The sequence below is a fragment of the Eleutherodactylus coqui genome, chromosome 9 (assembly GCF_035609145.1).
Source record: "Eleutherodactylus coqui strain aEleCoq1 chromosome 9, aEleCoq1.hap1, whole genome shotgun sequence".
NCBI classification, from domain to species: Eukaryota; Metazoa; Chordata; class Amphibia; order Anura; family Eleutherodactylidae; genus Eleutherodactylus; species Eleutherodactylus coqui.
The window spans coordinates 68855609-68880916 of record NC_089845.1 but is presented as its reverse complement, the minus strand read 5'-3'; the positions used below and the strand labels follow the sequence as shown (position 1 = coordinate 68880916).

Genomic DNA, 25308 nt, shown 5'->3' with positions numbered 1-25308 from the left:
ACAGCGCTAGTGGCAGAAGGCGCACTTCCGAGGGCCAGGTAGCAGGGGAGGTGCGGAGATCGAGCAGCATGTACAGCACAGGCAATACAACAGTCTTTAAGGCCCTGGACAGCTTTATGGCTCCCCAGCAAGACTGTGTCACCGCTCCCCAGTCAAGGCTGAGTCGGCGGGAGCACTGTAAAAGGATGGTGAGGGAGTACGTAGCCGATCGCACGACCGTCCTCCCTGACGCCTCTGCCACCTACAACTACTGGGTGTCGAAGCTGGACACGTGGCCTGAACTCGCGCTGTATGCCCTGGAGGTGCTTGCTTGTCCTGCGGCTAGCGTCCTGTCAGAGAGGGTGTTTAGTGCGGCTGGGGGAATCATCACAGATAAGCGTACCCGCCTGTCAACCGACAGTGCCGACAGGCTTACACTCATCAAGATGAACAAAGCCTGGATTTCCCCAGACTTCTCTTCTCCACCAGCGGACAGCAGCGATACCTAAGCAATACGTAGGCTGCACCCGCGGATGGAAGCATCGTTCTCTCTTACCATCCAAAACGGGGACATTTCTGCTTCATCAATCTGTGTATAATATTCCTCCTCCTCCTCCTCCTGCTCCTCCTCCTGAAACCTCACATAATGACGCCGAACGGGCAATTTTTCTTAGGGCCACAAGGCTCACTCATATAATTTTTCTGAACAATTTTTATATGTTTCAATGCTCTTAAAAGCGTTGAAACTTTAACTTTAACCAATTTTTCGTTAAACTGGGCTGCCTCCAGGCCTAGTTACCACTTAAGCCACATTAACCAAAGCGATTAATGGGTTTCACCTGCCCTCTTGGTTGGCCATGGCCAATTTTTCTGATGTACATTAGTACTGTTGATACAGCAATTTTTGTGGGCCCTCGCCTACTGTGTAATCAAATGAATTTTTAGCCCACCTGCATTACAGCTGACGTTACATCCGCTGTGTTGGGCAATGCAATGGGATATTTTTATGTACCGCCGGTGGCTTCCTGGCACCCACCCATGCTGTGGGTGCCAGGAAATCTAGGTAAATTCTCTGGTGGGTCCATGAGATGGGGAGCACATACGACGACTTTTCTATGAATAAATATCAGCTGTCTGTTTTCATTTGTATGTACTGTATGAAAATGCGGGCAGAACACACAATATTTTATGTCCATTGAGAATTTATTTTAGCAGGCTAGTCATGGAGCCAATTTCCTTCCACACATTTCAACTTTGTGCACTGACAGATGGTGCTCTTTGAAGGCTGTGCACATTATATCAAAGTATATACATTCCACAGAGACATAGTGGCCATTATAGCAAACAAATAATCAGAAAAAGCCTTCCTACTTTTTCTTTTCTTCTTCTGGAAAACTATAATTAAACATGTCATTGTAAACTACTTTCTTTACCTAGAATCCATTTTGTATGGATGAGAACGCATTACCCGTGCTGTTTATTGAACCATGAAGATTGCTGACTTTGGAATAAATACTGAGGCACAGTTCTTTGAAAATTCTTTCCTTTTATGTGACCCAAGGTTGATATATTAATTTTCTCTATAGAAGATACACAGATGCCAGGGTTATTTGAAGCTGAAAGTGCAACCTTTGCTGCAGGCAGTACATCTGACAAATATCTTTCATTTGTCTGCCATTCTTCTGCAGGCCAGCTTGGTGGTGGTGAGAGATGTCGCAGTCAATTAACCTATATAGGGGAGAAATAAACTATTTCCTTTGGTTCATCCTTCTAATGCATGAGTCATTTGAATGTCACCAGCATAAAATTCTTAACATGACATTCTGTATCGCCGCAAACATGTTTCTTATGGCACTGCATGTCATATAGTAATCCATCTATTTTATGTTCTATTGAGCTTAATGGGCCTTGTTAAAGCATATCGCTCGCTATTGAACCAAGGAATAAAATGCCTACAGCAAGCACCTACTGTACATTGCTTTTATCAGCTGTATGCTTGTTTTTGATGCATAGCTGATTTATGCATCAGCACACTTGAAGATATATTTGTTGAATTAAAAGAAACCTGTCACCAGGTTCATGCTGTCCAAATCACACAAGCACATTGCAGCCATGTATATTTTATTCTGTAATGCTGTAGAATTTTAGAAAAAAACAAACTTTGGAAATCCGGGAATAGGGCTCAGTGACATAGAGGCATAGTCCCAATGGCCTCTCCCTGCAAAAAAATTGCCTAGACTAATAGGTCTTTCCCTATACGCAAACACAGAAAGATCTGTCCATCTAGGTGATATGGATTGGGAGGGGTCAGTGGGGACCCACCCCTTCATGTCCAAGTCCCATTCTAGGCAGTTTCTCTAAGTACCATATATTCCGGCGTAAAAGGCGACGGGGCATATAAGACGACCCCCCAACTGTCACCTTATACACCAGGAATACAGTGGAGCAAAAAAAAAAATCATTACTCACCTTCCCCGGCGTTCTGCGGCGCTGCTGCAGGCTTTCGCTCCCTCCTGGTCCCCGGCAGAGCATTGCTTTCTGGACGCAGGACCGTCAGCCAATCACAGCCATTCAATGACATCATTGAATGGCTGTGATTGGCTAAAACACACGTGCCTTCAGCCAATCACAGTCATTCAATGATGTCATTGAATGGCTGTGATTGGCTAACAGCGTGTGTTAGCCAATCACAGTATTAGCTTTCTGGAGGTGGGGATTTCAAGCCCTGCGTCCAGAAAGCAATGCTCTGCCGGGGACCAGGAGGGAGCGATAGCTTTCAGCAGCGCCGCAGAACGCCGGGGGAGGTGAGTAATGATTTTTTTTTTTTACACTTTCTTTTTTTTGTATTACCGGCGTATAAGACGACTGCCGACTTCAGAGCAGATTTTTTGGGGTTCAAAAGTCGTCTTATACGCCGGTATATACGGTATATTTTTTTCTAAAATGCCATAGCATTTCATAATAAAATATAGATGGCTGCAATGTTGGTGTTGGAACCGGGTTCATTCTGCCTGTGGTTCGGACACCATAAACCTAGTCAGAGGTTCTTTTTAAGAATGATTACATTATCTGCTTTCTTCTAGTGGTAAGATTTTACCTTTTCTGTTGCATAGTTTATATGATGTAAAACAGTTTTGCATAAAAAAGATTCTTGGAATGGTACCTTTCTTGGCTAACCAAAAAATTAAGAATTCTTCATAGAGAAATAATTGAAAATAATGATCTTTTGTTAAAGTAGTCAGATTGAATTAAAAAAATTATATGAATACTCAGTATCATTTATATAAATATTTGAGAGAAAACTGTATAAATGCAGAAACACATATACAGTAGATAATGGGCCAAATGGTTTTAATTTGGGGGTTACCAGTTTTCATTTGAAAATTGAATTTTGCGTGTTATAACTGTGTTGAACCAGCAAAGGTTAAAGTTGTGTTAGCATTTGTATTGTGACTAGTAGAGATGAGCGAGCATACTCGGTAAGGCGATATACTCGAGAGAGCATCGCCTTTTTCGAGTACCTGCTGGCTCGTCCCTGAAGATTCAGGGGGCAGCGGGGGTGAGCGGTGGGTTGCAGAGGGGATCGGGAGGGAGAGAGAGGGATCTCTCTCGCTCTCCTCCCTGCTCCCCATTCACTGCCCTGCGCCGCCCCCGACCCCTGCAGCTCTCCCAAATCTTCAGGGACGAGCCAGCAGGTACTCGAAAAAGGCAATGCTCTCTCTTGTATATTGCCTTACCGAGTATGCTCGCTCATCTCTAGTGGCTACCATTAAATATGTGGTGCATCTGTTGCACAGTAGACACCAATGGCACCAGACGTGCACAAGTGCCTCACAGTTTGGTTTATCATATTTAATTTAAGAATTGCTAAATTGCATCTAAAATGAAAAATGAAGAAACTTTCTAAATTGCCCTAATTAAAATATTTCATTTTTTTTTAAATCAAGCCTCTATACTTGTATGTCTCACTGGTAGAAGACGGAGGTCAAACTGTACAGGGCTTGCTTGCTTAGCAATGTACATTGGGTAGGTTGTCAAAAAGTTGAGGGACAGATGAATGACAATATAGTGGGTTTATTCATAATCTGTTAATTAATTTATTCAGAATTTGTTGCCATGGAGATATATACATCTACCTAACTATAAACAGAAAATAAAAGATTTCTAATTAAGATTATTTACAAAGTTGTTTAAGTTTTCAATTTAGATGCATTGGAGCAGTTACAAAATTGTCCTAAAGACAATATAGTATATGAAATTGCACCCATTATATTGAATGATTCCCCCAATCATATGCAAATATGAGCCTAATAGCCCTCTAATCTTTACATACTGCCCAAGAGGGAGCTTTCCGTTTACTTAAATTTTCATTTGTTCTTAGCAGGCATAAAGCATCCTCATATGAGCCATCTCAAACATCAGGGACGAAGAGGGCTCACATGCCTTCATTTGCATATAAGTGCAGATACATCTGCAATTTCCCATTCTATTCTGTTAGCTAACACAGTTAGTAAAATATGGAATAATTTTAAATGAACACAAGTATGATATGGAAATAAAGAAAAATTGCACAAGCATATTGATTTTCAAATATGTTAACTCTCATAGCCTCTCAGTTTTTGTTATGCTTATGAGTAGTAGTCATAAGCTTAATGCAGTTTAAGGATTTTTAAGTGACAGTTCATTGCCATAAAAACTAACATCTAATGTTTCAAATTTTACTGTCAGATGTTGTTATGATACGAAATTTAAATGGAACATCTGGCATGAAGGAAGATCAGAAGGATTATATAGCCATCAAAAAATTGTTCATGCATACAAAACAGAAGCCTTAACACAATGCAAATGACATGATAAAAAGTCTACGTCATGCTCTTCTCACTTCATCCATTAACAAGACATAAGCAAACTCTACACCTTGACTATTGACCATGAGGTCAACTCCTAAGTTACAAACTGTTATAAAAATATATTGTAGGAACATAGTTCAGGTTTTGTACTCTTAGGCCTCAGTCAGACGGGCGTTTTTTCGCCCGATTTGCGCATGCGTCCGTCGATTTTTTTAAAACCATTGCTTTGCAATGGTATCGGACACATGAGCGCTTTTTATGCGCTCGTCCGATAAATTATAGAACAGAAATCGCAGATCGCACCTATCTGCGATCTGCGATTCCTGTTCTCTTCTCTATATGCGCTCAATGGGGCCGGCGGCAGCAGCGCCAACCCCATTGAGAACATATAGAAGACAAATCATTCTTCTCTGCCACAGCTGTAACAGCTGTGGCAGAGAAGAACGATGTTTGCCCATTGAATTCAATGGAGCCGGCAATACAGCCGGCTCCATTGAAAGCAATGGGCTGCCGGACAGCGCTGGATGAATTGTCGGGAAGGGCTTAAATATATAAGCCCTTCCCTGCAATTCATCCAGAAATTTGTTAAACTAAAAAAAATATATATACTTACCTTGTCCCAGCAGACGGAGTTCAGCACGGCCGGCCTGCAGTGGGTGTGAAGGGGGTGTGAGTCAGACCTGCCCCTGATTGGCTCAGCGCTGAGCCAATCAGAGGCAGGTCTCACTCACACCCATTCATGAATTCATCTGCCAGATCTTGTGTGTTTGCATGGTCACATCATATATAGAGAATATATAGAGATCTATATATATATTGGGGCCATGCAAATACAGGAGCTAGTAAAGCAGTTAATAAAGAACAGTCTAATAAATATTATGCTGTTTTGGCCACAGCAAACTGGAGAGACATATAATGCCCAGAACATAAAGATAATACCAGGTTATATAACATCAGAAGAGGCAGAGGTTGTGCACACACTGACTGCAAATCTGAGATCTGTGTGAGTTCAGGATAAATAAGCCTGTGAAGATAACCGCTCCTACACAGCTTAGATGATGTCCTAACATCCTGGTTGCTTGAGAAGCTGAATACCTAACTACAAGCAGTGGATTCTAGAGGGGGCTGCACATCAACCTTGATTTACAGTGATAAAACAAAAAAGCGTTTAATGAAAGTATATTACAAGATTAATGAGACACACAGGCTATTAGATGCGCATAAGTTGTCTAAAAGGTTAGGTATGCTTTCAATGTTCAGTGAACTGTTTGTATTAATTAAGAATGAAGTCTGAATTCAGTTAAGTAATGTCTATCCTATCTTATATCAATAAAATCTATTCTTAATTATTGACCTCAAAATGCAATTTAAAAAAAATGCCGTATGATTCTGCTTACCCAAAGCTGTATCTGTATGCCCACTTCATATATGAGTTTAGCATTTATTTAATTTCATTTTCTGTTAATCAATGAAATTTCAGAAGTGGCAACATTGACCGTGAAAGGTGCATTTAATAAATTAGCCTGTTTTCAGTTTTTCAATGTCTTCTAGTGTCTTCTATTCAGACAGATCCTTTTTATGTCCACAACATGTTCCACTAAAGAATAAACTTCATTCTTACAAAATCTAATTCCATAAAAATGTGATCTTTTACTATGCCATTGAGACATCATATAGCGAAAACCTATGTCGTTTATGAATCTTTTCAGAGCCGTATTCAGAATTTCATCACTTCAAGTCTCTGACACAATATTCTAAGGAGCATTTCACATCAATTTCACTCTACTCAGCATGTTGTGTCAGAGATTTCCAGAAAATATGTAGCACTACAAAAGTATGTTACATACAACCACTACAAGACTGAGGCTTCGCTTACCTCAACAGCAAGGAAATGAAAGTCATGGCCGCGGTAGGCAACGGTATAGTGAACATAAGAATTAACAACAAAGAAGTAGAGTTGGTCCCAGATCTCATCTTCCTTGGATCCAAGATCGATTGCAACGGGCAATCTGGACCTGAGATCAAGAGGTGGATTACACTTGGTAGGATTGCAATGCAAAGAATGGAAAAGATCTGGAAAAGCAAGGACATTAGCATTGCAACAAAAACAGACTGGTCAATGCAATCGTCTTTCCCATAATGATGTATGGTTGCGAAAGTTGGACGCTCAGGAAAACAGACAAAAGGAAAATTGATGTGTTTGAATTATGGTGCTGGAGGAGAATGCTATGGATAACTTGGACTGCCATGACAATGAACAAGGTAGTGTTAGATCGTGTCAAACCGAAAATATCACTAGAGGGCAAAATCATCAAACAGTGACTCTCTTTTTTTGGCCCTGTGATGCATTCTAGCTCACTGGAAACAGTATTGATGCTTGGCAATGTCAGTGGAAAGAGAAGATCAGGATGACAAAGAGCAAGATGGCTAGATACAATCAATGCCACCACAAACATGCCGGATGAGACTGAACGGAAAATTATCATCATCATATCATGTCTTGAGTCTACACTTAACATTTTTTTTTAACATATATGCTAGAGACATAGGTAAAGTATTGCACTTCAGTGCCTCTAATAAACGTATGACCTCTACTATCCCATGAGCAGTATTGGAAAACCAAAAATTACACTCTAAACACTTTTTACCTGTACATAAACTTGCTATTCGAATATGGGACTTAGCTAAAAGGATGACAGGATGTCAAGAGATTCCATTTGAAACACCCTTTTACCCACTAGTGTTCTTTTTTTTTTTTTTTTATAAATTATTTATTTCAGGTAGTTATTCAATGACAACTGAGTAACAACTTTGAGGTTCAATCTCGTTCACATTGCCTGTGTGTCTCAGTATTAAGCAGGTTAAGTAGAGAAAATTTCCATGTAAACGTATAAAACATGTCAAATGGAATAATAAATCAGGTCTCGCCTAGCTTTCTGGCTCCGTCTGCAGCACTTTCCACAATACACTATGCCGAACTTTATGGCTTTATGCATTGTATAACATACTCAAAGGTAACTAATGAAACAGACTAGACACATGAGGGGTATGTACAGGGTTGCGACTGAGCTTGTCGCTGATGGGGTTATGGCAGGGGGGTGTGTGGTTGGGTGGGGGTGGAGGGTATTTTAGTTAGTTTGGGGGTTAAGTAGTTGGCGGTATTCTTCCGTGTTTTGGAAGTCTATCCAGTGGTACCATGTTTTCCGGAACCTTTATTGCGTACCCTTTAGTGCTGCAGAGAGGTCCTCCATCTCCTTAATCCAGTTGACTGTATTTAGCCATAATGCCAGCGAGGGCGGAGCTGTCTGTCTCCACCGCCTGGCTATACACGACCTCACCGCGTTCACCAAAAAGCAGACCACCGATTTTTTATAGGAAGCCAATGGGATGTCACTATGATGTAGGAGGAAGAATGCAGGCGTCCTCGGGAGGGTGTAGTGGGTAAATTTAGAGGTGACCCGCCAGACCTCTGACCAGTAGCCCGCCAGCACCGGACATTCCCAAAATACGTGCAGCATGGTCCCCTGCTCCGATCCGCATCTCCAGCACGTAGGGGAGACCGACGGGAATATCTTATTCAGATGGCAGGGCACCCTGTACCATCTGGAGAGGATCTTAAAGCCGGATTCTTGTATTCTGCTGGAGATGGATGCAGAGTGTGTGATAGTGTATATTTTGTCTGTTTCCTCGGCGGTGAGGTTGATTCCCAATTCCTCTTCCCATTTTTCAATGTATCTTGGGGGGCGGTTCCCGGCTGTGAGACAAGGATATTGTAGATTCTAGATAGCGTGTGTCTCGAGGGGCCTTCTCCAGTGCAGATTGCTTCAAATTGTGTTTTCGGACGGGAAAACCTATTTGGCTGAGGTAGGGACTGTAGAAAGTGTCTTAGCTGTAGTATCTGCCAGAGTGGGAGAGGGGTTGGAACGGTGGGCCCTCTCAACGTGTCCACCGAAAGCCACTGGCCATTTTGTAGGAAGTGTTCTGCCCTATATCTGCCTTCTGTTAGCCAAGTGCGGAATACTCCCTTCTCTCCTCCTGGGTGGAAGTTCGGGTTACCCAGGATCGGGAACAGTGGGGATGGCCTGGGGGATATGTCTATCCTCTCTAGTATTTTGGCAGCAGTTGACAGTGTGGGGCCGATGGTGGGGTGTCGCATCACATCTCCTAGGCTGGGACCGTCCGACCAGGGGAGGGTCACCAATGGTGCATGTGACGCCGTTTGTTCGATGGCTATCCACTGCTTGAGTGCAGCGTGCCGATGCCAGTCTATGATGCGTACCAGGTGAGCCGCTTGGTGGTATTTCACGAAGTCCGGAAGCCCTAGGCCGCCCTCTTTTTTTGGTCTTGTCAGCGTATTACGTGCTATCCGGGATGTCTTTCCTGCCCATATAAATGTGGTGGTGAGAGAGAGGAGGTGTTGGAAGAAGCTCTTTGGGACATGTATGGGGAGGGCTTTGATTAGGTAGAGGACTCTGGGGAGGATATTCATTTTAATAATTGCTCCTCTGCCAAACCAAGAGAACGTACCTTTGGTCCACTGGCTGAGGTTTTGTCTGACCCTGTTTAGGAGCGCTGGGAAGTTAGCCGCGTATAAGTCCTCACTTCTCGGCGTTAAGTTTGTTCCTAGATATTTAATGTGGTCCCTTGCCCATGTGAAAGAGAAGAAGTCCTTGAGTTCCTCCACTAGGGATTGTGTGAGTGAAACGTTGAGCGCAGCTGACTTATGGTAGTTGATTTTGAAATTGGATAAAGCTGAATAATGTTTGAACTCGGCCATAAGGTTTGGTACAGTAATTCGTGGGTCTGAGATAAAGAATAGAAGATCGTCTGCATAGGCCGCTATCTTGTGTTCGGTGTCGCCTGCTGTGATCCCGTGTATATTTGGGTTGGCACGGATTTTGGTCAGCAATGGCTCAAGGCATAGGATGAAAATCAGTGGAGACAGAGGGCACCCCTGCCTCGTACCGTTCGCAATGGGGAATGGTTCTGAGAGCTAACCATTTACTCTTACTGATGCTGTTGGGTGGGAGTATAGGCTCATGATCCATTGCAGCATGTTTGGTCCCATCCCCATATACGTCAAAGTTGCAAACAGGAAATCCCACTCTACCCTGTCAAAAGCCTTATCTGCGTCTGTGGACAGTAGGCATGTTGGCAGGGGGAGTTTGCGCGCTGCCTGGATAAGGTTAATGGCTTTAGTTGTATTATCCCTTGCCTCTCTCATAGGGACGAAGCCCACTTGGTCTGTGTGGATTATGGCTTGTAGGTAGGGGGAGATCCTGTTTGCAAGTATTTTGGCGAATAGTTCAGGTCCGCTTTTAGCAGGGATATTGGGCGGTAGCTTTGGCACTGTGAGGGATCTTTGCCCTCTTTAGGGATGACCGAGATGTTAGCAGTTAGGGTGTCTCTGGGGATTTCGCTCCCGTTGGTTATGGAGTTAAATGCCTGGATAAAATGGGGGGCCAGCGTTTCCGCGTATTTCTTATAGTACGTTAAAGTAATCCCGTCGGGTCCCGGGGCTTTTCCGGGCTGCGAGGCTGCGGGCGCTTCTGCCAGCTCGCTTGGCGAGATAGGTGCTTCCATCCTGTCTATTGCCTCCTGCGGGAGTTTACAAAGGTTCGCCTGCTGCAGGTATTCTCGAATTGAGGCTCTCTTTTGCTCTCTCGCCTGGGTAGACTGTGGGGGAGCTAAGTTGTAAAGAGAGTGGTAGTATTCCCGAAAGGCACCGGCTATTTGTTGCGGTGAGTGTTGTACGTGGCCTTTGGAGTTATTGATGTGCGGAACGTATGTGCTGGCTCTAGTGGACCGCAGTGCTCGTGCCAGTGTACGACTGGGTTTATCTCCAAACTCATAGAAATGCCGCCTGCATTTCGCTATGCCTGCTTTGGCCCTCCCCAGACAGTAAGAGCGGACCTTTTCCCTCAGTTGGAACAGTTCTGCCCCGCTAGCGCTGTCGTGGGTAGATTTATGGGTAGTCTCTAACTCCTGGACCCGGTCCAGTAGTTTTTTAAGGTGCGCGGACCTTTCCTTTTTAATGCGGGAGCCTATATTAACGCACTGACTACGAATTACGCATTTGTGCGCCTCCCAGATCGTTAGTGGGTCTACGTCCGGCGTTGTGTTGAGAGTGAAATAGTCTGTAATCGTTTTATGGATTTCGTCCGAGATTACCGGGTCTTGGAGGAAGGACTCATTGAATCGCCAATGCCATGTCCTGTTATGTAGGGATGGTAATTTTACTGTTAGTGTGATCATGGCGTTGTCTGAAAAGGTAATGTTGTCTATTGTTGCTGATACTAGGGACGATAGTGTGGAATGTTGGAGGAGGAAGTAGTCGATTCTGGAATACGTGTTGTGTGGGTGTGAGAAGAATGTGTAATCTTTGGTCGTGGGATGCAGTATTCTCCATGGGTCTACCAATTGGTGACTGTGTAGTGTACGCTTGATCCTGCGGTGTACGGAGACGGAGTGGCTGTCAGATCCCTTAGATGTGTCTATCCGTGGGTCCAGGGGGACATTGAAGTCTCCTCCTAGCACCAGGGTGCCCTCTCTGAATTCGTCCAAGTCCTCCAGGAGCCTCTCGAGAAAGGCCACCTGGTCGGAGTTGGGGGAATAAACCGCGGCAAATGTGAATGGTGTGCTGGCGAGCTTACCTTTGATGAACAGGTACCTGCCTCCCGGGTCGTAGCGCGTCTCCCCGTGCTCCCATGGAACGGAGTTGGCCAGGAGAATTGAGACCCCTTTGGACTTGGACTCCGCATTCGTACTGCGGTATGCCTTTGGGAATCTGGTGTCCGCGAACCTCGGGCAGGCGTTCGTACGGAAGTGGGTTTCCAGCACGAAGGCCACCTGCGCCCTCTTCTTCCAGAGTAGATGGAGGATGGAGGACCTCTTCTCTGGTACGTTTAAGCCCTGCGCATTAATTGAAATTATCAAAAGGTTATTCGGATCCGATGACATGGCACCTCTGATCTTTGGGGTTGTTACTAGAAGATTAGCTCCGGGATGGGAGGGAGGACGTGGTGTGCAGAGGGAATAGGTGGGGGAGGATGTGGCAGGGGGGTGGGGGTCAGTTGGGGGGACACACGACACAATAGGGAAAACACAATGACTAGAAGGTTAACCTCTAACCAGCCTAGTGTTTGGCCGCTACAACTTAATCAGGGAGCCTGGTGCCCCCGAAACCGTGAGGCCGGACCAGGTCCCCTGATACCCTACTGGGGGAAAGCGTGGAAGTGCACCGAATCAGCAAGGCCGCCTCCGGGCTCTCAAGTTTGTTAACCAAATCTGGAGGGAATATGACCGCTTTCTTTTTCTTGTGTAGGTTCCTTTCTTTTACGCTCTTGCCTGGGAGCTCCAGGCCGCCGCCATTGAGGGATCTGCTGTGTTGGGGAACAATTGCGGGGACTGCTGTTGTTATTGTCCACTTTTTGTGTGTCCGTCTCCGCTTGTGGGTACTTCCTGTCGAACTATCAACGGTGGAAACGAATGGAAACATAGCCAGTGAGTCCCATGTTCTGTATATATGGTGTGTAACTCAAATTCCAGGGCTGGGGTGTTGGTTTCCTCATCTTGGTAGACTCTTTTGCTCAGGGGATTGTGAAGTCCATCGGTTCGGTCCAGTCCGGTATTGGCACCGCTGGGACCTCCAGGAACCTAAACGCTCCTTCTAGGTCTGACGGGGATCTGACCGTAAAGATGCGGCCTCTTTTCCGTAGGATCAAATGGAAAGGGTGACCCCATTTATATGTGGCATCTGCTCTGCGCGCTGCCTCGAGCAGGGGGCGGATCAATCTCCTGCTGTTGAGAGTCAGCCTAGAGACGTCGGGCAAGATGGTGATCTCCGCTCCCTTGAATTTGACTGGGCCTCTTTCCCACGCCAGCCTTTGGATTTCTTCTTTCTGCCTATAGAAGTGCACCCGGCATATTACATCCCTCGGCATATTGGCGTTCCGTGTTCTGCCTCCTAGCGTCCTGTGGACCCTGTCCAATTCTATTATTCGGTCCTCCGGCCACTGCATTAATTTATTGAAGATGGCCATTACACAGTCATGCAGCGCATCTGGGGGTACGTCTTCTGGTAGGCCTCGCAGTTTTAAGTTGTTGCGGCGCCCCCTGTTCTCGATGTCATCGAGATGAAAGGTCAGGTCTCTAATCTGTTTTTGCTGTCTTTCTATTGTTAGAGAGAGTTTTTGAAAGTCCGTAGTCGAGACCTCTGGGTTTTCCTCAAGGGCCGCCACCCGCTCTGTGAGTGCCTGTACTGCGTGACTGACTGTCGCGATGGCTTTGTCATGTTTTTCTTCAATGCGTCGCAGTTGCATCTCGAGGTCTGTCTTGGTGGGTAATGCACGAATCATGACCCACAGGGCTTGCAGTGTTTGAGAATCATCTGCAGGCGGTGTTATTTGGTTGTCAGGGGTCTTCGTTGCAGGTGGCTGTGTGCGGTAAGGGCTGGATGGTGACTGGCTAGTGCGGGGGGGTCGGGCGCCCTCTTCTTCTCCTGTAGTGGGGGCTGCCTTTTCTTTTGTGGGTCGTGTGGAGAGGTCTGCCTGAGCGCCTCTGAAGTGAGGCTGTCCCTTACTGTCATGCCCCAGATTGGATGTTGCAGCATCTCCCTTTCTCCCTGTGCGGTGTATTGGGCTAACGTGGTCCTCCTGTGGTGTCCCCGGGTCTGCTGCCCCCTTCCCCTTACTGACCTTCATAGTTGTCCCTCCTGGGAGTATCGCTGCTGTGTTTGCTGCATACCGGGGTCCCTTCACCTCGTGGTGTCTCGGCGCCATGTTGCTTAGGGGAGAGGGGGGGGGGTCTTCTCCCGTCCGCAGCATCTGCATGTGGAGCCTCTGCTCCCCGGTCTTACTGTGGGGTAGGTTCCACTTCCCTGTGCAGGGGTATAAAGGTGTCTGCGCCGTTCTCTGTCCCATTTTCTGCCGGGTCCGGCACCTCAGCCTCGCTGGCGGGCTTTTTGTGGGGACCCGGCGCCATGATGGTGGGATTTGTCAGCGTTCCCGCGGCGCTCAGCATCGGGGAGCCCTTCTCCTCTCTCCGCGGCTTCTGCTGCCCCTGGTTACCTGGCGACGGCGTCCTCCTCGTGTCTGCCGCTATTACAGGTAAGGGCACTTCTGCTTCCCTGCGGGGCTGCGGGGCAGGCACCACGTGTGCGCCGGCGGGATTTCGCTGTGGCCCGGCGCTTGCTCCGTTAAGGAACCTGCTGATGGGTGATCCGCAGGACTGCGGCTGGCTCACCCTTCTCTTCCCCACCCTGGTCATCCTTCGTGGGTCTTGGTGTCTGGTTTATTTCCCCGTTTTGGAGGCTAGCGGCGGCAGAGCTCCGGAGCCTGCGACCTCACGCTTCCATGGCTAGCCACGCCCCCCCCACTAGTGTTCTTTTTAATGCTGCAATATCACTGCATTGTTTTTTCAATAGGACTTTCTAATGTTCAAATTGCAAATGCACAAAAATCACCAGTTTGTGCATTTACGATTTTTGTGCAATGCGATTTTAGCAGGGGGGAGTTCTCTCTCTCTCTCTTTCCCCCCATTCCCCTCCCCCGCAACCCCACGTTCACCTCCGGCGCCCCTCCAAATCTTTTCACCTGATTAGGCAGTTACTCGAAAAAAGCGATGCTCGATTGAGTAATTGCTCTAAACGAGCACGTTCGCTCATCTCTAATTGAGACATATCGATGAAACTACATTTTTCTGATTTCCTGCGATGAGATATTCTGGGACATTCCCGCTGAATGTTTAAACAGTAGTCAGCCATTATATGCATATCCCATCGTCCACAGTACTGTTCTTCTACGATCCTTATTTCCTGGTGAAATCGTTCACCCTGTTTATCACTTACATCACCAAGACTGGAAAACGATCCTAAATGACTGTGCAGGTCATGCAATTTGATGCTTATGTTACAACCGATTGTTCAAAAACAGAAGTGAGCATACTCTCCACAGGTTCACCCTAGTTTGCGGCCTTATTGTTCCCAAGGAAATGCTTTACAATCATACAAAACAACAAATATGCACATGCCTCAAAATTGGCCACTGAATCTTGAAAATGCTGGTCTTTCATGAGTTCCAGGATTTATGGTCCATCAAATTTATCTGCTTTTAGCTTCTCCATGCTCATCACAAGAAATTTTCGACATTTGTAGCCGAAACACGTTCAATTTCTCTTCAATGTCTACACATCGTTTCATCAAACCAAGTTCGATGTGCAGTGGTGGCAATATATACCATATGTACTTATAGTAAGCAAATGCTGTCTGGAAAATAATGTAAATCTAACAAAAATAATGAGATCAGGAATATCTTAAAAACTAGAATGAAATGAATGGCATTTTCAGAATCGTCAGCACAAAAATACCCAGAAATTTTTAGGCATCATGAAAATTTTTTTCTGGTTCTCCAGTGTTATTTTTATTATATATGCACTATCAATAAATTTTCTGTATGTGTAATATATATGCAACATTTAAAGTAGGGGAATTATGTGCCACTTTAAATATATGGGAAATATATTTCCAGGGTTGCTAACCATCCGGAAATTCTTGGACAGTCCATAAAAATAGGGAGTTTTTTCCATTGTCTATGAAAAACAATGGATTTGTCCGTGATTTTTTTTTTTTCAGGATGGTGTTACTTGAGTAGGTGATTATGATTAGTAATTATGATTATTATACAGTTCACAAAAAATGCTGGTAATGAGTTCACGTCTGCATTTAATCCATATACATATATTATTTATGTTCTTTAACATTAATTTTGGTTTTTCAAATTGTCTGTAAAGAATGTTGGCTGCTTATGATTTTTGAATAATTTGTCCAGAAATAAAAACATTTCTGGTTGACAACTTTGTATACTTTTCAGTAGAAATATTTGTGCAATATGTATACTACTAAAGATATGTCTGTGAGTTATGTACTTCTCTAAATATATGCTATATATACTACTTTATGTAGTCTGAAAGGATTTCTGTGGTATAAGAACTATTATAGTTATTACTGGGTAGAACACAGCCTGAACTGAAGGTTTATAGTTTAGAACAGCTGTCCAAAAATATGTTGTGTTTACTGCAGAAATACTGTATGTTTTAGCCTGAAGGCATTTTCTAAAAGAAAACAAAATGATACTGAAATATTGAAGCCAAGCAAAGAAAACAGTGTAACTAACAAATATTTCAGTCTTTTGAATGACAGATGAGCTCACACCCAACGTTTTTACTTAAAAATATTCAGCTACTTCTTATTGCAATGACCTGTTTTCTCAGAAGGTAAACAGTACGATTCTTTATGCTACTGATCATTTTCTGAGACATAATTTAAAGCTCCTTGGCCAATAAAATATATGTCAATACTGGTGACTTTATCTATGCCATTAGTGATTAACCCCTCAGTTAAACAAATATTAGAGTAATACATTAGGATTAGAGATGAGCGAGCAGGCTCAGATAAGGCAGTTACTCAAGCGAGCATCGCTCTTCTCTTCTCGAATAACGTCATTATCGCCCTAGCAGGCTCGGGGGTGAGTGGGGGGGGAAGAGTGAGAGAGATCTCTCCCTCTCTCTCTCAACCCCCCCACCCCCCGTTCTCCGCCACCGCCCCCCCCGAGCCTGCTTGGAAGAGAATGCAGTTACACGAGAAGAGCGATGCTCGCTCGAGTAACTGCTTTATCCGAGTGTGCTCGCTCATCTCTAATTAGGATAATTTTCTACTTCTTGACTAAGAATCACTATATATAGATTTCTTGGAATAACACAGAGGAAATATATTTTTATTCCATTGTCTAATGGATATTTGTGTACCGTTTTGGACATAGATGGACAGGTCTTCATATCAAACCAAATTTAATGAGATATTTAAATTATTTAAATCATTTTACACATGAAGATAAACCATGTCAATTTGCCATATTATGGCATGTGAACATCCAGAAGGTGGTCCCCCACCCAGGACCCTCTTCTCTAAGCAAGAACAAAGAACTGTTGAATAAACGTGGCTCCTATTGTGACAAACTAGAGCTATCTTTGCATTACATGGGCAGGCCACCTGAATAGCCACCATGTAATATTACATTTTCCCTGCAGTGGCTGCAAGGGAAATGTCTGGCTAGCTGGAGCTTCCTCAACAAAATAAGATGTTTTCTGGAACACTGGGAGAGGGACCTTAAGCACGAAGATCACCATAGTGGACATATTCTGGAAGGTGTTATTTGAACTAGACAACCATTTTAAGCATTATTTAGGGGAAAACAGGCTGAGAAAAAAATATGCCTCAAATTTAATTGGCTCAACCAAGAAATAGTATTCCCATAGATAATTCTCTAAAGCTTCTCTGCAATTATACCAAAAATGTGCACAGTGCTATACTATTCAGTTTAAACAACTGACTGGGACAGAAATTAGGTGAGACAAAATATGTTTGGTGATTGGGTTACATACATTTTCTGTGATGCAGATGTGTTATCCCATGAACATGTTAGACCCATGCAGAGGGTATCCATGTCATACCTGATTGTAGAGTTACTGGGAGATATATATCTATATAGATATGCATAAGCAACATAATTTCCCAATGCAAAATAGATATTAATTAGAGAAATATCAAATGGAAATCTCCCAGTCCCTCTACCATCCGGTATACATATATGAGTTTCGAACGATTTTATCTTTTTAGCTATGTATTGTGCCTTCACATATTTACTTGAAAATCATAGTCAAACAAAAATTCTATCCAAAGGAAATATTTTCTGCACAAAATATTTACCTTCACTCTAGGGGTTCTCTGTTAGGCCTTAGTCAGACGGGCGATTTTTCACGCGATTTGCGCATGCGCATGCGTCCGGCGATTTTTTAAAACCATTGCTTTGCAATGGTATCGGACACATGAGCGCTTTTTATGCGCTCGTCCGATAAATTATAGAACAGAAATCGCAGATCGCACCTATCTGCGATCTGCGATTCCTGTTCTCTTCTCATGAATGAATTCATGAATGGGTGTGAGTGAGACCTGCCTCTGATTGGCTCAGCGCTGAGCCAATCAGGGGGCAGGTCTGACTCACACCCCCTTCACACCCACTGCAGGCCGGCCGCGCTGAACTCCAGCTGCCGGGAGCAGGTGAGTATATATATATTTTTTATTTTAACACTTTTCTGGATGAATTGCAGGGAAGGGCTTATATATTTAAGCCCTTCCCGACAATTCATCCCACACTCGCCTGCAGCGCATTGCTTTCAACGGAGCCGGCTGTATTGCCGGTTCCATTGAATGCAATGCGCTGGACAGCTCCGGCCCGTTTCTAATGAAACGTGGCTAGGAGCAGATTTTTGGGCACCCGTCACGCGATTTGCGGATGCGCATCTGTCATGCGATCTGCAAATCGCATGAAAAAACGCCCGTCTGACTAAGGCCTAAATAAGAGAAATGATGAAACTTTCTGCTAAGGCATCCATTGACTTTTCTTACATTAATATCATCACAACTTAGTGTGTCCTTATTTTGAAATGTTAGTTGAACTCTGCTGTTGAGAACATTGGATAAACCTTCTATTACTGTTGCCTTTTAACCCCAATCATTAGCACTTTAAAATATTTCTTAGTTCCTTTAATTTATGGCTGGACAAACATAAAATGATGTAACTATATAAATTTGAAATAGACTTCCCATTCACACAATATCTTTCTTTATGTGTCCTTTAATAACTTCTATCATTTCACTTTAAGGATTTAAATGATCCATAGTTCAATTTTAAAGTCTGGTATTCATTTTCATGCAAAGAAAGGTAGAATACTGTAAACTTGGCTGTAGCTCCAAATAAAATGATTTTGTAGATATTGTATGCTCAATGTTAGTTCAAGGTGCCCGGCTATTCAAATATAATACTTTTTTCTGGTAGATTGAATCAGAGGCTTTCACAGAAAGGGATAATAAAGTTAAAACGTAAAAAGAATAAATGATATCCTTCTCCTCCCTGATTGTTTTTGGTTTCAAGCTGCAATTCAAAAGTTAACACATAAAGAAAATCTGTATGTACTTTCTTGGAGACATTCACTTTGTCTCAATCTCCTTTTCTCCAGTGTTCCAGACACATGTGGATAATACTGTAAGTATTTTGACCTGAATGGGAGTGGAGATCAGATACGGCTATACCTTTGCTTTGAAGTACTGTTGAATGAAGCAAACCCTGTTTTGGTTTGAACTTTGCTAAAAATTCGTCTTGATGCAAACCCAAACCGAGCTTTTAGCAAAGTTCTATCTAAAACAGGGCTCTACTAAATTGGTTTGCTCATCATTAGTCCAGAACACAGGTGTATAATACTGTCTAAGGGTGCGTTCCCACGAACGTATATCGGCTCGGTTTTCACGCCGAGCCGATATACGTTGTCCTCGTGTGCAGAGGGGAGAGCCTGGAAGAGCCTCAGAGCAGGAACTGAGCTCCCGCCCCCTCTCTGCCTCCTCTCCGCCCCTCTGCACTATTTGCAATGAGAGGAGGTGGAACGGGGGCGGAGCTAAGGTCCGGGAATTAGCCCCGCCCCCGTTCCGCCTCTCCCCATTGCAAATAGTGCAGAGGGGTGGAGAGGAGGCAGAGAGGGGGCGGGAGCAGAGTTTCTGCTCCTGGGCTCTTCCAGCCTCCCCCCTCTGCACACGAGGACCACGTATATCGGCTCGGCGTGAAAACCGAGCCGATATACGTTCGTGGGAACGCACCCTAAGACCCATAAAAACCTAGTATACCACTCTTAAACAGGTTTTATTGATAGTGATATAATATTCTTCATAACGGCAATTATTTTATACTATTAATTTTATTATGAATATTGAAAGTCTTGTTACAATTTGCTAAATTTCAATGGATTGATATATTTTTTTAATTCATAGAATGTGTGACACGGGTGAAGGGCTATTCACATTTCAAACAAGAGAAGGAGAGATGATCTATCAGAAAGTCCATTCTGCAACACTGGCGATAGCTGAACAACATGAAAGACTTATGTTAGAGCTGGAGAAAAAAGCAAGAGTAAGTGCATTATAATACTAGACCACAATTAATATAAATATATGTAAATAGATTGAGATTTTTAATGTGAAATTGCATCTTTGTAGGATTATTTAAGATCTCCAGACTGGAGCTGAGTTACAAATTATGCATTTATGTTATACAATTATCACTGAGATTGAATAAAGTTCCATTTACACAGAGTGATGATCGCTAAAAAAAAATTGCTAAAACGCGATCGTTTTAGCGATAATCGTTGCATCTAAATGTGCTCCCATCATGCACTTTTCGTGCACTGCTAGCTGATCATTAAATTCAGTCCAACCTAAAAAACGTCCTTTAGCCTTATCAGCAGTTCTCCACGGGTAGTGCTGACAGCATTGTTTCCCGCTGGAGAACAAAGGATCTGAATGCCGCGGCTCCATTGAAAACAATGCACGGACCTGCATTCACGTGAGTTTTTCACACAATGTATCCACAACTATGTCTCTGTAGTAGTACCATTTGCTACAGATGACAGTAGGGGGCCTCCCATGTGTCCCAGTTTTTTCTGAAATGCTATTCTTAGTTATTGTTTGAAATATGTTACAGGAAATATGTATTTCTATAAAACTACATTACAGATACAAAGATTTTATAGTAAATAATCTTAATATTTTTCAAAAAGTCTAGTGGATATCATTGCTTTTGTAGGCTAGTTATTCCTTCAGGCAACTCTCCTGTCTCAGTAAGATAAACATAACCTCAGAAGCACATACTAAACTGACAAAGTCGTTAGTCTTCCAAGTGTAGTCCTATGGTAATATAATAGTTCAGGTTTAATAATGCAAATAATCTACTGACTAAGGCTAGTTTCAGACGAGCGTATTGTGACACATCTATAATAAGAATCCGTAATACAGATATGTTACAGATGACATTACAACTGTATGTCATCAGTATTTTATCAGTATTTGATCTGCTTTTGCTTCTGTATATTTTTTTTTCTACTGAAAAAATACTGATCCGTATTCGCCCAATAGAAAATAATGATTCCAGCCAATCAGGAGGCTGGGATCGGCACACATGATGGGGCAGAGCTACGCGATGGCGTGTAGAAGGGGGTGGAGCCAGAACGCCGCTGCTGCCGGGCAGACCCGAAGGCAGAAGACCCTTCTGCCCAAGCGCGTCTAATCGGGCGATTAGACGCTGAAGTTAGACGGAGCCATGGAGACGGGGACGCCAGCGCAGGGAAGGTAAGTGAATAACTTCTGTATGGCTCATATTTAATGCACGATGTATATTACAAAGTGCATTAATATGGCCATACAGAAGTGCTTAACCCCACTTGCTTTCGCGAGACAACCCCTTTAAGATTTTAGGCTGTAATATACAAAGGTAAAATGCCTAATAATTATAAAATAAATAAAGTACAAACACAAATAAAGGTGATACATTAAAATAAAAAGTAGAAGAAAACAAAACGCACAATACTTGTTTCCTGCTAGCTCAGCGCTCGATCGCTTAGTTCTGTTATTGGCTGCAGTGCCTGTGACGTCCCATAAAGCAGACAGGACTGCAGCCTGCAAACAAACAAAAACATGGAGATCCAAACATTGGCATGGGACACAACAGGAGTGGGGGAGGTGAATATATGCCTGTTAGTCATTTTACTCTATGAGAAAGGCATTTCAGGGAAAACGTAAAACTCAGACATCTTATTTAAATTTTACTGCACATTATGTTCTTTTTGGAACAGATTACTTTGGACTATCAGAGGAGGTGAATTCAAACTAGAATTTTATACCAATTGAATGCTGTTGTTGCTTTTCAACTTTCATGTTTCCTGATAAAAAAAAACATGTTTACTACATTTTTCAATGCTCCAAAGTTTTTTGTTTGTTGTATTCTTTAACATTCTGAACAGTGCAATAAACCAGTGAAGAATTACTAGAGTCCACCCACTCTCAGCAATTCATTTACAGACTCAAATCCTTTTGGCTGTAAAAGCCAATAGCTTGGCATGGAGACAGACTATCTCAATTCTCCATAATTTTGGAACACTGAAAAAGCCATCTACATGTCTTCTACCATTAATTGATATATAAATCCAGTGATCTTACGTGTCTAATGGATGTTGATTTATAAATAAAATCTGAGGCTTTACAACTACAGTCATCCAGTTTGTTTCATCATAATTGCATGTACTGTATGCCTGTCTATCGTTGTTATTTATTGTCACTATATATGCTTCAACTAAAATGGCAATCAGGTGACTAGAGATGAGCAAGCATACTCGCTAAGGGCAATTACTCGATCGAGCATTGCCCTTAGCGAGTACCTGCCCGTTCGAGAGAAAAGGTTCGGCTGCCGGCGGCGGGCAGGGAGCCGCGGGGGAGAGCAGGGAGGAACAGAGGGGAGATCTCTCTCTCCCTCTCTTCCCCCCGCTCCCCCCTGCTCACTGCCGCAAATCACCTGTCACCTGCGCCGGCAGCCAAACCTTTTCTCTCGAGCGGGCAGGTACTCGCTAAGGGCAATGCTCGATCGAATAATTGCCCTTAGCGAGTATGCTCGCTCATCTCTACAAGTGAAAAAAAATTAGTCATGTTTGCCCCTTTGAGCCTGGCAGGCAAAGCTTCGACAAAGGGTAGACAGAGTAGATGGTTGCCTAAAAATCAATTTTCTGCTTTAATTTTTTTCGAAATAAGAGGGATTGGTAAGGAAAGGTGGAACAAGGAGCAATTAAATGACTGATTGTCCATGAATGGAAGGGACTTAGGAGGTCACATTTTGAAACCACAGCTTTGAGCACCAACAGACCTTGTACCATCTCTGTTGGTAACCTTCTGGGATGACTGGAATTCTCAGATGCTTGGTGGTACATTCACAGGGCAGAAATGGGGAAAATTCTGGGGTAAATTCCACAGCATTTTCACATCCAATATAGGGTCAAAATCCAAACCATCAATGCAAATTCTGATTCAGAAACAGCTGTGTATCCACAACTGATTTTGGCAGATACAGCTCCACTCTCACCTCCCAATTTTTCTTGCTATCAGTGTACCCCCTTCACCCGGTACCCAGTGACCTTAAGTGAGCACAGCTCTACAGGTCAGCTGATGTAGCTTCTATATGATCTGACTAGCGGAGCTGCGCTCACTAGATGCCACCGGGTGAAAGGCTGCACTGACAGCGCAAAGAATTGGGAGGTGAGGGGGTGTGCTGTATTTGCAAAAATCAGCTTAAGATATGCAGCGGATTTCAAGTCAAAATCCACATTGGGGGTGCAGATTTTGACTCCGTTTTGGATGTGGAAATGCTGTGAAATTTTCTACTGCAGAAAATCTGCAGCATTTCTGCCCGTGTGAACCTACCCTGAAATAATTCACAGCCCTCCCATATTCTGCTTAGATAAGGTATCATTTTTGTGTTCACACAATCTTTAGAAAATATTACACAATCCAAAATAATTTTTTTCTTGTGTATCTTAAAAAGTAGATTTCACTATATTAACAAAAGGTTTGAACTGAATAAGAATATTTTCAATCAACTTTAACAGATGTTGAATGAGTTCATTTAAGAGGAACCTGTCAAATTGAAAATGAAGTCGTATCTGCGTGCCGTATGCTGTAAATAGGGCTGATATACATATTTTGGGGAAAATATTCAGTAGAGTTAGTCATTTATTCTTTTAAACCTCTCCTCATCCTGGTCTTAGGAGTCCAGTGGGTGGTCCTACTCAGCGATTGGTAGCAATCTGTTTTATCCACAGACATACAAGCAAGGTTGCGAACCACTGAGTAGGACCACCCAACGTTCTCAGCTCCTTCTGCTCTATTACATGCTGCCAGCATATGGAACTGCATTTTTAACAAGACAAGCTCCATTTACTACAAACTAAGACAAAATGGAGCTTAATAGTAACCTATCCCTCAACAATAAAGCATAACTTTTATCCATGAGTTTAAAATGTAACATAATAAGTGTCATCTAGAGAAACACAAAATAATCATACACATGAAAAAACGGGCAGCACCTATGATGTTCAATTTTGTAAACTTAATGTTACTAGTGGAAAATGATACTTAGTAGATTGACAAACAATACTAAATAAGGGCAAAAGTATTATAGGAATTATCTAAATTTGTTTATGACTATAATGGTCACTATAAATGTATAACCAGAAAAACAATAATGAAATAGAAGAGTTCACTGAGTCCATTTAAAGTGATGAAGTATACCTTGGCAATGCTTTTAAGATATTATTAACACATAAGCCTCTGTTGTCCTTCTGTATAGTAGGTTTAAAGGCACACTTCCATAGACAACAAAATGATTTACATTATACATACATGTATTATATTTTGGCAAGCCAATATACAGAGATGTTCATTGATTCCACACTAGAAGCAGTTAAGCTATTAGTGACTCAACATTTCAAGTGGTTAAGCTATCAGTGACTCAGCCGTTGAAGTGATTAATCAGACCTTGACCCTTCATTTGAAGTACTTGCACAATACTTCTTCAGTGGTTTTCAGGATAACCATTCAATTTTCTTAGAATAGATTTGGTTTTAATACCATTTCCCTACTTCAGCAAACTGATTAATATCATAGATACAAAATTACATTATATTTCCCTCTGCCAATATACATAAAGATCCTTTGATTATGTGTACGGCTCTTCATTGCACTGCAGTGGTATGAATAAATCTGTATATAAATCCATCAGCTATAACATTGAAGAAGACTTCACACATCCTCCAGCAGCTGCAGTTCTCTCAATGAGTTTATAGTTGTCACTGCACTGATTGTGGCTTTTTAAAAAAAAAAGTTCAAGCCCCCCTCTACAATTCCAAAGCAACTGGTTTTCGCTCCCAATATACAAAGGAGGCCAAGTACTATCAAGGGTGTGGTCATCAACATGAGTTCAAAAGGGAAAGTGAAATTGGATGCATCAGCCACAAACGGGTCTGTAGCAGATGTGGGCAGCCCCTTACATAGACCTTCATTCATAAAGCTAAGTCATACCATTATTTAAAGTTTAGTTTTAGTATGCACTGGTTTCTAAAATTGTCACATCGGCTAACATTTTTTACTTGCCTTTTTACAAAAACCTTCATCGTACCTGGAAGATAATTAGGTATTTGGTCCTATAGATAAAATCTAATCTATTCAAATGTGTTGCTCTCTGAATAACTAAAGCTGGTTAAAATAATAACATTTACATAATGTATTACATTTGATCGTGTATACTGCCTTGTTTGCATGCCCCGTGTTATAGGGAAACGGATGCTGAATAGGTTCTTACTTTAAATAAAAGAAAACAATACTAAACTAGTGTTTAGTAATAATTTGAGATACTTGTGCAAGCTAAGCTATTTAACCAGCAGTGAGTATTCTCTTCCAAAATGTTCTTTTTAAATAAAGACACATTACTGAGAAGAGTTGCAGTGTTACAAAATCCTATGGACTTTACAGAAGTACTATTATATAGTTTAGACTATT

At 42.8% G+C, this 25308-nt stretch overlaps 1 protein-coding gene across 1 annotated transcript in view; it reads left to right on the top strand.

Moving 5' to 3' along the window:
• Positions 1-25308, top strand: part of DOK6 (docking protein 6) — a 506258-nt gene that overhangs the window by 288501 nt on the left and 192449 nt on the right. The window contains exon 6 of the mRNA XM_066578847.1: positions 19705-19843. Coding sequence (XP_066434944.1) covers positions 19705-19843 — 139 coding nt within the window. The remainder of the gene's footprint in view (positions 1-19704; positions 19844-25308) is intronic.